Source organism: Caretta caretta, chromosome 6 (genome assembly GCF_965140235.1).
Source record: "Caretta caretta isolate rCarCar2 chromosome 6, rCarCar1.hap1, whole genome shotgun sequence".
In the NCBI taxonomy this organism is placed as follows: domain Eukaryota; kingdom Metazoa; phylum Chordata; order Testudines; family Cheloniidae; genus Caretta; species Caretta caretta.
This window is the reverse complement of record NC_134211.1, coordinates 47,093,551-47,106,927: the sequence shown is the minus strand read 5'-3', so window position 1 is coordinate 47,106,927 and position 13,377 is coordinate 47,093,551. Positions and strand designations below refer to the sequence as shown.

Below are 13,377 nucleotides of genomic sequence, written 5' to 3'. Positions count from 1 at the left end.
GCACTCTGGGCAGCTATCCCACAGAGCATCTCTTCCTCTTCTGCCACTAAGAGTTCTGGGAAGGCGGAGGGGATCGCAGGGCAACCTGGGACCTGTACCAAAGCATTGCTTCACATCCCAGCAATCCCTGCGCTTCCGTCCGCATTTGGCACATTCTTTCAACAGTTTGTGTACTGCACGCTCTGCCTCTTTGGTCTGCAGGAATGGATCCCGCACTGTTTATCAATATGCTGCTCACTCTCACTAACAGCAGTGAGATATCTTCCATAATGAACACAGCCTGTGGAAAATGTGGGGACAGGAATGATTATAAGGCGCCCCCCCCCACAGTGCTGGCTCTCCCCAAGAGCCACGTGCCCCACGTACAGTACGGTCCTGGAACACTGATTTCCCCTGCCCCAACTCTCCATTTTGGAAGTCTTGTGGCTCATGTGTGCTTGCCTGGGGTCAGCCAGTTAGTGACAGGTTTGAGAATAGTGGCCGTGTTTTAAATCAGTGGTCTGTGTGTTGCAAATAATACTACTTCTGTAAAATGTTGCATTTTGGCTTCACAGATGTGACCTGGGGAGCCCAGCCTCCCTCTGTTATCGCCAGCTGAATGGCTGCGCAGAATTAGAAAGTGGCCATGAAGAACTAAGGAGAACTTGCTGCATGATGTCATGATGCACTCCGCAGCCGAAAAACAAGAATTGAAGGAGTGGCAGGACACCGAGAAGAGGGACCGAAAGGAGAATGTGGCGCGCCAGAACGAAGCCACGGAGCAGCTCTTACACATTATGGAGCGCCAAGCGGACATGCTCCAGGAGCCACTAGCACTGCAAACTGAGCAGCTCCGCACCCGCCCTCCCCGGCAGCTGCTGTCGCAAAACTCTTTCCCATGCGCCCCCCAGACACTGCCAACACACCTCTTATCAACCTCCTGGCTCCAGTCTGTACTCGCTGCATTCAACTCCTGCCCCGTCACAGTCCAGCCTTGCAGACTCCCAGTACCCACTGCACTCAACACCCGTCCCTCTGCAGTTTAGCCCTGCTGAAGTACAGTACCTGCTGCACTGTACTCCAAAGGAGAGGCTGGATATGATACCTGGACATACACAAATCTTTAACCATCCTGGGACCCCACCTACTGCTGGGACCCTCCCTTCCCCCTTCCCCCTCAGTGGTAATGTGTTTTTTGTTTCTCTCTCCTCTGGCTGTTGTTTTTTTAATAAAATAATTCTTTTGGTTTGAAAGTAATCTTTATTACATTAATTGAAAGCAAACAGAGCCCTGCAAAGCAACAGGCAATTTTCTTACACCTTCAAAGTGCATCATCTACACCAATCACAATCGTCTCCTAGCATTACAAGCACTGCATTCCCGAGCATAGCAACAAATATTAGTGGCTTTCAGCTTCAGATTGCTGCCTCAAGGCATCCCTGATCCTTATGGCCCACACGCACCCCTCTAATAGCTCTGGTCTCTGGATGTTCAAATTCAGCCTCCAGGCACTGAACTTCAGCGGTCCAGCCCTGAGTGAAACTTTCACCCTTCCCTTCACAAATATTATGGAGCATACAGCATGCAGCTATAAGCATAGGAATATTGTCATCGGCCAGGTCCAGCTTCCCATAGAGGCAGCACCAGCAGGCCTTTAAACAGCCAAAAGCACACTCAACACCCATTCTGCACTTGCTCAGCCTGTTGAACCACTCCTTGCTGCTGTCAAGGTGCCCCATGCATGGCTTCATAAGCCACAGCATTAAGGGGTAGACAGGGTCTCCCAGGATCACAATGGGCATTTTGACTTCCCCTAGGGTGATCTTCTGGTCCAGAAAGAAAGTTCCTGCTTGCAGCTTCCTGAACAGCTCAGTAATCCAAAAGATCCGTGCATTGTGCACCTTTCAGGACCAGCCTGAGCTAATGTCCATGAAACACCCACGGTGATCTACAAGCACCTGGAGAACTATTGAGAAATACCCTTTATGATTAATGTACTCAGTGGCTAGGTGGTCTGGCTAGGTGCCAGAACTGGAATATGCATGCCATCTATCACCCTCTGCAGTTAGGGAAGCCCATTTGTAAGCCATCCACAATGAAACGCATGTTCCCCAGAGTCATGGTTTTTCGGGGCAGGATGCGATTAATGGCCCTGCATACTTCCATCAACATGAGTCCAAAGGTTGACTTTCCCACTCCGAACTGGTTAGCGACCGATTGGTAGCAGTCTGGAGTAGCCAGTTTCCACAGTGCAATCGCCATGCGCTTCTCCAACGACGGGGGAGCTCTCATTTTCATGTCCTTGCGCCACAGGGCTGGGGTGAGCTCATCACACAGGCCCATGAATGTGGCTTTCCTCATCCGAAAGTTCTGCAGCCACTGCTCATCATCCCAAACGTGCATGACGATGTGATCCCACCACTCAGTGCTTATTTTCCAAGCCCAAAAGAAGCATTCCACTGTGGTCAGCACCTCCATGAATGCCACCAGCAATCTCGTGTCGTAACTGTTATGCGTTGCGAGATCAATGTCGCACTCTTCTTGCCTTTATAGTTTAGGGAATAACTTGGTGAGCAGAAAATCACGGGAGGGTCTTCTCCAAGACTGCGGCTTCCGCCCTGACCCTTATGCAGCTCGCCTGTGTGCAGCAATGGTGTCCCCCCAGGCCCCCAGTGACAGCAGAGTGGTGCAGGAAAGTTACCCTTAATGGGGCAAAAAACAAAGCAGCTCTGCCAAAGAACCTGCAGCAGCGGATTGCCCAGTATCTCCATGAGAGTTTCATGGAAATCTCTGAGGCAGATTCCCAGGAAGTGAGGAAGTCAATCAACACCCTGTTCCACCACTCAGATTAGGCATGTGGTGGTACGCGCATCATACCGACACAAGCCTGCTTTCTGCAACCCTCCTGCCCCCAACAACTCGCTTCAGCGATTCCCAAATCAAAGCCACTTACCAGGGGCCTCCTCTCCTGTTTGTGCTTCGCCAAGATCCGACAGCTGTGACTGCCTAGCCTCCTGAGGGGTAGAGAAAAGCTCTGGGCTGCATGCATCTCTGACCTCCAAGTCGTCCTCTGCCTCTGGGTCCCCCTCCCTCTCCACATCCTCGTCCAAGATTTCCTCCTCCTGGTTCGGTCCACTCTCGACTGGCAGGCGAGCCACTGAAGTATGCACAGTGGCCTTCGCAGTGGAGATGGAGTCGCCACTAAGTACTGCGTCCAGCTTTTTGTAGAACCGGCAGCTCATGGGCGCAGCACCGGAGTGGCGACTTGCCTCCCGCGCCTTGTGGTAGGCGTTCTGCAGCTCCTTCACTTTGACCCTGCACTGCAGTGTGTCCCAGTCATGACCCCTTTCTGCCATGCACTGTGAAATCTGTCAGTAGGTGTCACAATTCCTACGGCTGGGGTGCAGCTGGGACTGAACAGCCTCCTCTCCCCAAATGCTGATGGGGAGCTTGGCATTGCTCCAAGCGGTGGATCGCCTGGTGCATGGAGCAGGCTTGCTCACCTGGAAAGATGCACTGAGACCACTGCACGCATCACTGAGCAAACAGGAAGGGGACTTTCAAAATTCCCAAGGAATTTACGAAGTGGGGATGACGGTTGGTCACCTGATGGCAGGGCAGTAGAGTTCAAACCGATGGCCAGAGAGGCGAGAACAGGCATTGTGGGACGCTTCCCAAAGGCCAATCACAGCACTGTAATTGACCAGGGTGTCTACACTGGCACCGTGGTGCTGTATCCCCGGCGCAGAAAACTGTATACCTCTCATCGGGGCGGTTTGTTTAGAGCACTGCAACTGCGCAGTTTCTGCTCACTCAGTGGCTTGGCAGTGTGTACACCATGGGAGTTACAACGCAGAAATCTGCTTTACTGCACAGAAACTTGCCAGTGTAGACAAAGCCTCAGTCTTTGTTGCAAATATTTCCCACAGAATGTGGCAAAAACACCTTACACTGAATCCTAGAATTCTTCTACTAGCGGAGCTAAGTAAGAGTCAACAGACGTTGCAGGTGCTCCTCACCTCTTTGAGTAAACCATATATATATACACACACACATATATATATATATACACATATATATATATATATATATATACACACACACACACACACACACGGTAAATATCTGTGTAGTGATCAAAATGCTGATCCTTCAAAAATAGGAAGCACTTAAGGGTTCAAACTTCAGAAATTAGTCTGAATCTGAGCAAACTGGATCATTTAGGGCCCAATTCTACAACCCGAACAAAAATAGCAAGAATACCTGGCCAAATAAGGTCAGCCAGATCTGGCCCTTAGCAACACAATTATCAATTTATTTACTGTCAGTGAACAGCTGTCTGAATTTAAGGAAATATGGTTGTATTTCTTGGAAATGTATGACTAGTATCTCCCTAATTTTGAAGTGTTTTTGCACTGTTTTTATACATCAATGTGAAGTTGCATTTTTTCCAAAATTTAAGATATAAACACCACAAATTCAAAAACTGCAAACCTCAATATCCTTTCAAATCACACCATCTCCCAAAATATAAAGGAGGGACAGACACATCACTTTGACCGAGTCTACCATAACTATGCTGAGCAAGCACACATGCTTCTTACATACTGTACAGACCATGACTCTGCTCACCTTCCCAGAGACGTCAGCTATAAAGACGAGGAAACAAAGCAGCTCTATACTTTCAGTCAGGCCACAAGGAGGCTCCCAGGCTGTGCCGCGATATCGTACATCCGACGTGATCGTGAGCGAAGAAGGGGTTTCAATGAAAGCCAGAGCCAGGATTAGAGTAATGGTGAGACTCAAAACCCTGGAAGGGTGGGGAACATAAAGACAGGAATTAAAGGGCGCAGACACCGATGACAAAATTAAATGAGATCAGAAGGATATCAAATTTCATAATGGTATTAAGCTTAATGCATATAGTGGACACCATCTGAAAGCACTATATCACACCTCTAAGCAGTACAGGACTTTTGTCTGCATTTAGAATAAAAAGGCTGGCCTCAAACCAAATACCACAGCTTGGAAAATGTTGGACTTTTAATAGCACCCACTGGAAAACAGATGAGCTAGAAGACACACAGTTGCTGCTGCTTAATTAAATGCTAATAACAAATACAAGTTTGAATAACTGTAGTGTATGATCCTGCAAACCCTTAATTCCTGCAAACAGTCTTTACTCATGTGACTAGCCCCACGGAATTCTATAGAGCTATCTGCAGGAGTAAGAGTTTACAATACTTCTTACTGTCCATTCTCATCACTTGCACATTTATTCTTCATTTTGATTTGCTGAAAAAATTTGTTTGGGAATAAAACAACAAGTATTATATTAGCTACTCAAACTAACAAAAAAGAAAGACAAGAAGTCATTTCAAAACCCACTGCTAAATGAGAGAGACAAAAAGAGCAGAATACCAAGTTCTCACCACTGGCAAATTTTTGAATAGTACCATCGATAAAGCCACAGCGATTTGGAGTCCACTCGGTGGTTTATGGAACGATACTGGAGGCAGGAGACAAAGCACAGAAAAGTAATTCAGACACTGCATTTGGTCTATACCTCAAAGAGGGAGAAAAAAGCTATTTAAAACCTAATTTGAGACACTTTCAGCTTTATACTAAAACATAGAGGCAACGAAAAAAGAAAAATTACTGTTCATGTAAAGTGAAGTCCACCAATGACTACCCCTTAGCTTGCATACATGTGAAGAAAAAATGATATGGGAAAGAAATTGCTTTTATAAAGACCTCTTCATCCAAGGACCTCAAAACATGTTACTCTCATAAATTATACCTCAGCACCTATAGGAGGTAGACATCATTACTGCCATATATAGCTCAGTTAATTGAGGCACAGAGAGGCTAATTACCTTGCCTAAACCCGTGCAATTAGCCAATAACTGAGCAGGAAATAAAACTCAAGAGTTCTGACAGTAGTCTCCTGCTCTATTCATTAAACTCTCACCAAGTATAATTATTACCCTCACTTATTTAGCGTTCCTTCAATCAAAGTTTGTTCAAAATACCCTAAGTAAAGTAAATGTGGAATAAACAGATTCTGAAAATAAGAGCTAGCCTAAGAGCTGTGACTTCCATGACCTCCATGACTAAATTGTAGCCTTAATTTTAACATGTAACAAATACGCAGCACTGTAGGCACAGTAAGAAAGAAACAAATTCTATTTACCTGTATTGCATCTTCAATAAATACTACAGCTTGGCTTATGTAAAGATCATGGGCAGCTCCAGCAGCTGTGAGGTTAAAAGAAACAGTGGTCATTTATGTTACCTGGGCAATGCCTGCCGCACCAATTATTAATTATTATTTATGGTAGCAACTAGGCATCCCCATCACGGTCCAAGACCCCAGTGTGTTAGATGCTGTACAAAACACAAAACAAAAAGACAATCTGTGCCACAAAGAGTTTACAATATAGGTATAAGACAAGAGACAACAACGGAAAGGGGAGCACACAAAAATCAGATAATGTAAGTCAGCACAATATGCAGAGGTCTAAGCACACCAACTTGCTTACCATGGTCAAATTTTATCGTGTTTTTGAATGTGGATTATGAAGAGATGAAGCTTCCTTTCCTATCTTATAGACACTACCTTAACTGAGTGAATATGAAATAAAGAAATCTACTTTTCTTTTCACACTTCACTGCAGAATCTGTGAGTAAACCCAGCGTAAACACAGACTAATCTATATATACTCAATTTCACTTTCAGGTCCTCCTGTAGCTTGTTTCTAAAATGAAGTGGTTGGGTTACAAGATTCACAGGTCATTTGTTTCAGGAAGAGAGGGCAGGAAAAGAGCAACCTTTCCCCATCAAAATGTCAAAAGATGTCATATAAAAATAAACTTTTACAAAACCAAAGGCCAATAGAAAGGTTTCCAAAACTTAAATTTGGAAAAAAATTTGTCCGAACGGTGTCCCTACAATCCCCCATCTCCTGCAAAGAACAATGCCTCTCAACTTAACAAGGCCTAAATGTGGAATGCAATGTGTGGCAGTGTGGCAATGTGAGGTATACAAAAAAATTATTAATTCAGGAAATTTAAAATGCTTTGTCAGTCTTTAGACAGTTCTTTCGAGTAAATAGCTCTTTCTATAACCTTTTCATTATTTCTGATGTAAACATTTTCAACAAGGGGGCATAAAATTTGTGTGGACCATTGGTAACCCTGGGGCCAAAATGAACAATACTGCTCAAAATAAAGTATAAAAATCAGAGATATGTAGGGCTGGAAGGGACATCATTTAAGTCCAGCCCCTTAAGCTGAGGCAGGACCAAGTAAACCTACACCATCCCTGACAAGTGTTTATCTAATCTGTTCTGATGGGGATTCCACAACCTCTGTTGGCACTTAACTACCCTTATAGTTGGAAAGTTTTTCCTAATACCTAACATAAATCACCCTTGCTGCAGATTAAGCCCATTACAGTTCTTCTTGTCCAACCTTTAGTGGACATGGGGAACAACTGATTCCCATCCTCCTTGTGACACTCAATGTATCTGAAGACTTATCAGGTCCCCCCAGTCAGTCTTCTTTTCTTAAGACAAACATACCCTTTTTTTTTTTTTAACCTTTCCACCTAGGTCTGGTTTTCTAAACCTTTTATCATTTTTGTTGCTCTCCTCTGGACTCTCCAATTTGTCCTCATCTTTCCTAAAGTGAAGCACCTAGAACTGGGCACAGTACTCTAGCAGAGGCCTCACCAGTTGCTGAGTAGAGCAGGACAATTACCTCCCATATCTTACATAGTTAAGAGTCTGCAGGAAACCATAAAAAATAGGTAGTCATGGCTTTAAAAAAAAAATCTGGGAGATAAATTGTTTATAATACACTTGCTATTTGAACCCTCACTTACTCTGTAGGAATAATCTCAGTCCCTATTAATGTTACATACTCCCCCACACATGTGGTATAAGAATAAGATTCTTACATTTACACTGCACCTTTCACAACAAAGGACGGACACCAACATCTATCACAAACTATACACAGAGATTCACTGAAAATCAGCCATGTGTTGGCAATGATGGTCACCATCAGCTGAACACTCCCATTCCCCCCACAACAGTATGGGGAATGGGAGAGGACATTATGGCCAAGAACACAAGGATAACCCCTCTTTCAAAAAGAACTTTAATGTCTATGCAAGCAGACAGGATTTCTATTTGCAAAGTCTATTTAAAAGACACACACATCCACACATCGAAGGCTTCTCTATAAAGAGAAATTTACTGGCATTACTATTGTTAATTATTTTTATTACCAGTCTCTGGAAGCCCAAGTCCTGGGCCAGTACCCTATTGTGCTAGGCACTGTAAAAACACAGAACATACTGGCATAGCTTTACTGCTATAGTTATAATTCCCCATTTGGACACTCTTATTCAGAGTAATAGTGGCCTTTTTTCAGTTTACTTGATGTTGCTAAATTATGTTGATAATTGTATCATGCCAGTAAGTTGCCCCATGTAGACATTAAGCTCTGAGTAACTTACATAGCACTCAGTGTCAGGATTTCTTTGTCAGGATTTGAGTATTTGATTCCCAGAAGCCTACTGTTTTGCTGACAAAAACATCCCCTCCAGTGCAAGGGCTCATAGAGAGGTTAATCAGAGAAAAGGAAAAGTGAAATAAATCCTGTTGGAATGATTTCTAAGTGACTGACTCTTACCTAGTTGTTATTACAGGCACAAAGGGCTGCATTTCCAGTCAGCAAAAATCAGAGATAAAGAAAATCAGAACAATTCCTATTTAATAGAGTCTCAGCCAAATTCCTTTTTGGTAGCATCTATAGTCCAACACAACTTCAGTCTGTTATGCAGATTTACATTTTTTAAAAAGATAAATAGCTTCAAAATTCTAGGCCTGACCTTGATCCCACTGAACTCAATGGAATGGTGCCACAGATTGAAATGGGAGAAGGACTGGGTCCTCTCTTTTTATATCTACCCGCAGCTTTTATTACTACATCCACCAGGGCAGGATCCAAAACAAGGGAAAAACTGACAGCAAGTAATGAAGTAAAATAAAGCATCACTACATAACCGTTATATTATCATAGCAATGTAGGACTGCAAGAGACCTTGATAGGTCATCTAGACCAGAACCCTTCACCAAGGCAGGACTAAGTATTATCTAGACAGGTTAGACAAATGCTTGTCAGGGTTTGTTCTTAAAAACCTCCAATAACAGAGATTCCACAACCATTCTAGGTGATTTGTTCTTGTGTTTAAATACCTTGACAGTTAGGAGGTTTTTCCTAATGTCTAACCTAAATCTCCCTTGCTGCAATTTAAACCCATTATGAAATTATCAATCCAAAATTAATTAACAAAGTCTGCAGTAAGTTATATATACAGCAAGAGTGAAGAATGAGCACTTCCACCTTTATTTTGACTATATGCCTTTGGCATCAAGGAATCTTTGATTGCCCCAGTAATTAATCCAGTAAAGGGAATCAGAAACAGTCCATGCCTGTGGGGGAGGAGGAGAAGTCTCTCCCTCAGAGAGCAAATGATGACGGGGCTCAGAGACACACATAATACACGCTAGTAACAGGTTCTAGAGCCTGAATTTAAAAAGAGAAGATGCCATCTCCCTTGACGTTCCTATAGCCGACAGAAGTTCAGTACCAGCACCTCCAAACTATCCCTGCAGGACATAGCAGTCAAGGAGGCTGACTGGGACGTTATGAGAAAAAAATTGATCCCATAGGTAGTATAGCTTTGCCCACATCCCTGGTTCAAAAGCATAACGCATCACTAAGCAATATGCACCACTGAATGGAATTCCCAGATGACTGATCTGAATAGCATTCAATTTCCTAAGAGGTTAGCAAACAATTTAAAACTGTCACCGCATATTTGTGTGTAACAACCACATCTTTTTTAAACAGACCCTGACATCACCCATGAAGACAAATGCAACAGAGATTAAATTGCTTTACAAAAAAACAGAGGCTGCTTTCAAACTGCAGAAAAGGCCTTCAATAGTCTTATCTTTTTAAATCTTAGATTCCCCATTTAAGTGACCACAGAATAATAATGCCAAAGTTGATTACAGGAATACTGTCAGGAACTGGGGAAAGAGGGAGGAACAGTTAGGATGGGATTTTTAAAAGCACCCAGCACTGACTTAATTCTGCTCCCACAGATTTCAGTGGGAGTAGTGTTAAGTCAATGCTGAGCACTTTGGAAAAATCCCACCCTTAGGTTTTATATTAAAATAAATGTGTTTGCAGTTCTAGTAAAGATAATTTGTGTGTGATTTATGCACTACCGAGAATGTGCTACTCAAAGGCCTAGTCTACACTCAAAATGAGGTAGACATAGCTACAGCGCTCCGGGGTGTGAAAAAAATCACACCCCATAGCACCATAGCTATGCCAACATAACATCCAGTGTAGGCACAGCTAGGTCAATGGAAGAATTCTTCCATCAGCCTAGTTACAGCCATTCAGAGAGATGGATTACCTACAGTGCCCAAAAAAAACCCTTCCGTTGATGTAGGAAGCATCTACACAACGGCGCTATAGAGCCATAGCTGTAGCAACACAGCTATAGCGCCCAGAGCATAGACATGATTGGGCCCAATTATTCTACCCTTATAGTGAGCAGTATTTAACACGAGTAGTCACACAATGGAAGAAGTCAGAAAAATGACTAGACAAGACACCCTCTCACAAATAATCTAAAAAAGAAGACATCAGTGGCTGGGACATGTGCTGAGAATCGAAAGAGAACACTTACCAAATACCATCCTTGAATGGATGTCAGCAAACACAAGAAGAAAGAGAGGAAGATCATGAATAACATGGAAATGAACAGTTCTGAATGACATCAAGCACCTCAACATGAAATGGGAAGATTTGGAGAGAAGGGCAGTTGACAGGCAAGAATGGCAAATGTGGGTAACCCAATGTACAGCAAAGCACGGGATGGACTGAGATCTAAGATCTACGTCACACAATGGTGAGTAAGTGGCATTCAGTTCAAGAGTGCTACTAAGTTCAACACAAAATTGGGCTCTTAGAAACAAGTATGTAAAGTGCCTTGCAATTTAAGGCTGGGATTTTCAAAAGAAGCCTAAGGAAGTTAGGTGCTCGATTCCTACTGAAATTTGATAAGAATTGTAGAGTTAGCCACCCAACTCTTGTTGAATTTCAAATAGGAAATAAGCACCTCCCTCCCTTTGGCTCCTTTGAAAATCCCAGCCTAAAGACAGTGTGAAGTTTAGTTTATACAAATTTCCATGACACCTTCCCTTCAACATAAAGACGTCTTAAGTGCCCACTTAAGACGTCTACATCTCTTGTGTGTGTGGGGGGGGGGGGGGGGCGGAGCATTTAGCCCTTAACATAAAATAAATCTGAAAGAAAACAGCATGATGCAGGAGTGGACGATTGAAAACTCGTTAAACCTCAAGTCTTCTTGTTTTTGTTCACTCATTATCCCCAGTCAGCTAGACTCATCCAAAACAAGTAAGTAAATAAATCAGTGGCACAGTGAAGGAAAGTAATGCAATGTGACAAATCAAATTGAAATCCACATGCCAGCTATGTATATACACTATCAGTCTATGGGCATTAAACCTGATACACCAAGGCTTGTCTACACTGGGAAATTGACAGAACTATCTTATTCCAGGACAACTAATTTGGAATAGCTCCCTGTGTGGACATCCTATTTAGGAATAAACAATCACTTTATTCTGGAATAAACAGTGCACTTCCAAAGCACAGCAAACTGTTCCAGAATCAAATCACCTTTATTCCAGAACAGACTGTCCAGATGGGGAGCTACTCCAGTGCACTTTATTCCACCATCAACTACTTCATCAGTTTCCCCCTGCAGACAAGCCCTCAGTCTGGAATGATTACCGGCATCACTCTATTGGCCCTGAATCTTTGCTCTGCAGCTGCCACCCACCGTAGTGTCACCAAGGCCGAGGTCCTGCAGGCACTAGTCCATATGCTATAAGCACCGCCCAGCAGGCGCTGAAGTCCATGTTCTATGGGTTTTTCATAGGCAATACCCCCAGGCACTGAGATCGCTGATCTAAGGGGTCTTTTAAGCACCATGCTCTAGATGTTCTAGCTCCCCTACACACCCACGGGCGGCAGTGCCTATGCTCTATGGGGCAAAACCCACCTACTGTGCAAGAAGGAAAGGAGGACTTGTGGCACCTTAGAGACTAACCAATTTATTTGAGCATGAGCTTTCGTGAGCTACAGCTCACTTCATCGGATGAAGTGAGCTGTAGCTCACGAAAGCTCATGCTCAAATAAATTGGTTAGTCTCTAAGGTACCACAAGTCCTCCTTTTCTTTTACCGAATACAGACTAACACGGCTGCTACTCTGAAACCTGCTACCTACTATGGACTCCCCTACAGGGGCAGGCGCTACTTTACAGAGCCCAGTCCCTGGGTACGCCGGGAACGCCCCATAATCTCCCTGTCCCAGCGGGACCCCTCTGCGAGGCCCCAGCCCGTGGCACCATGCCCGAGGCTCCCCGGGCGCCACTCACCGTCCTCGACGGTGCAGGAGGCCGCGGGATCGGGGCAGTCGCCGGCCCCGAAGGTTCCCCTGTGCGGGTGGCCGCGGCCCGCTGTCCGGGCAGGCAGCAGGGGCTCCTTCTCGGTGCCAGCTCCCTCCAACATGGACAGCGGCGGCTGCGCCAGGCGCTCCCCGGCAACACTTCCCGGCCGCGGCCGCCCGGCTCATAGGGAGAAGGAAGGCGGCAGCAGGGCTCACCCCGCCGGGGCTGGTCTGGGGCTCTGCCCCGGGAGAGCCGGCTCCGCCCGCTACACGTGACCCGGCCGCCGGCGGGAGGAGGAGCCGCCTGACCCCAGCCCCGCCGCCTCTTGCGGGACTGCAGTGCAGCGGGCCGGCCTGCGCGAGCGGCTGGCGGGCGCTCGAGGGGGACTCGCGGGGACTAGGAGCAGAGGGAGCAGGGGCTCCGGTGTGCGAGGGGCTGGGGCTCCGAGGGGTCCTGGGTGCAGTGGGGTGCGGGATCTGCCAGGGAAAGCGGGACATAGTAGGGAGGCTGGGTCTCGTGGCTGCTGTGACGCCCTGGAGCCCCTCTTACTGACTGACTCCTAGCTATCACCAGCGTGATCACTGCTGTACCAGGCTTTCTCCCTCAGCTGGTGCAGGGGAGTCAGGACATAGGTGATAAACATTTCATCTGTCCACAGAAGAGTGTCCCACAGTCACTCCTGCTGCCTTGGTTCACACTGAGCAGAACTATAAATCTCCGAAGGCGCTGGAGCCTACACTGCTAACACATCATCGTTACTGTGATTATTGTCTGTAAATCGCAACACTATAGCCACAGCTGCACAAGACAGAAAATCAGGATCCAATTTTT

General features: G+C 45.3%; 1 protein-coding gene across 3 annotated transcripts in view; it reads right to left on the bottom strand.

Annotated features, from left to right (window-relative positions):
* Window positions 1-12,806, bottom strand: part of TPCN2 (two pore segment channel 2) — a 58,634-nt gene extending 45,828 nt beyond the window's left edge. For 2 of the 3 annotated variants that reach the window (XM_048854333.2, XM_048854334.2), the window contains exons 1-4: window positions 12,535-12,806; window positions 6,173-6,237; window positions 5,412-5,488; window positions 4,612-4,789 (exon numbers count right to left, since the gene is read on the bottom strand). In XM_048854333.2, coding sequence (XP_048710290.2) covers window positions 4,612-4,789; window positions 5,412-5,488; window positions 6,173-6,237; window positions 12,535-12,667 — 453 coding nt within the window. In that variant the 5' untranslated portion in view covers window positions 12,668-12,806. Of the gene's footprint in view, window positions 1-4,611; window positions 4,790-5,400; window positions 5,489-6,172; window positions 6,238-8,679; window positions 8,698-12,534 lie in introns of those variants that run through there. The other variant, XM_048854335.2, reaches the window with a different exon arrangement.
* Window positions 12,807-13,377: the final 571 nt, after the last annotated feature.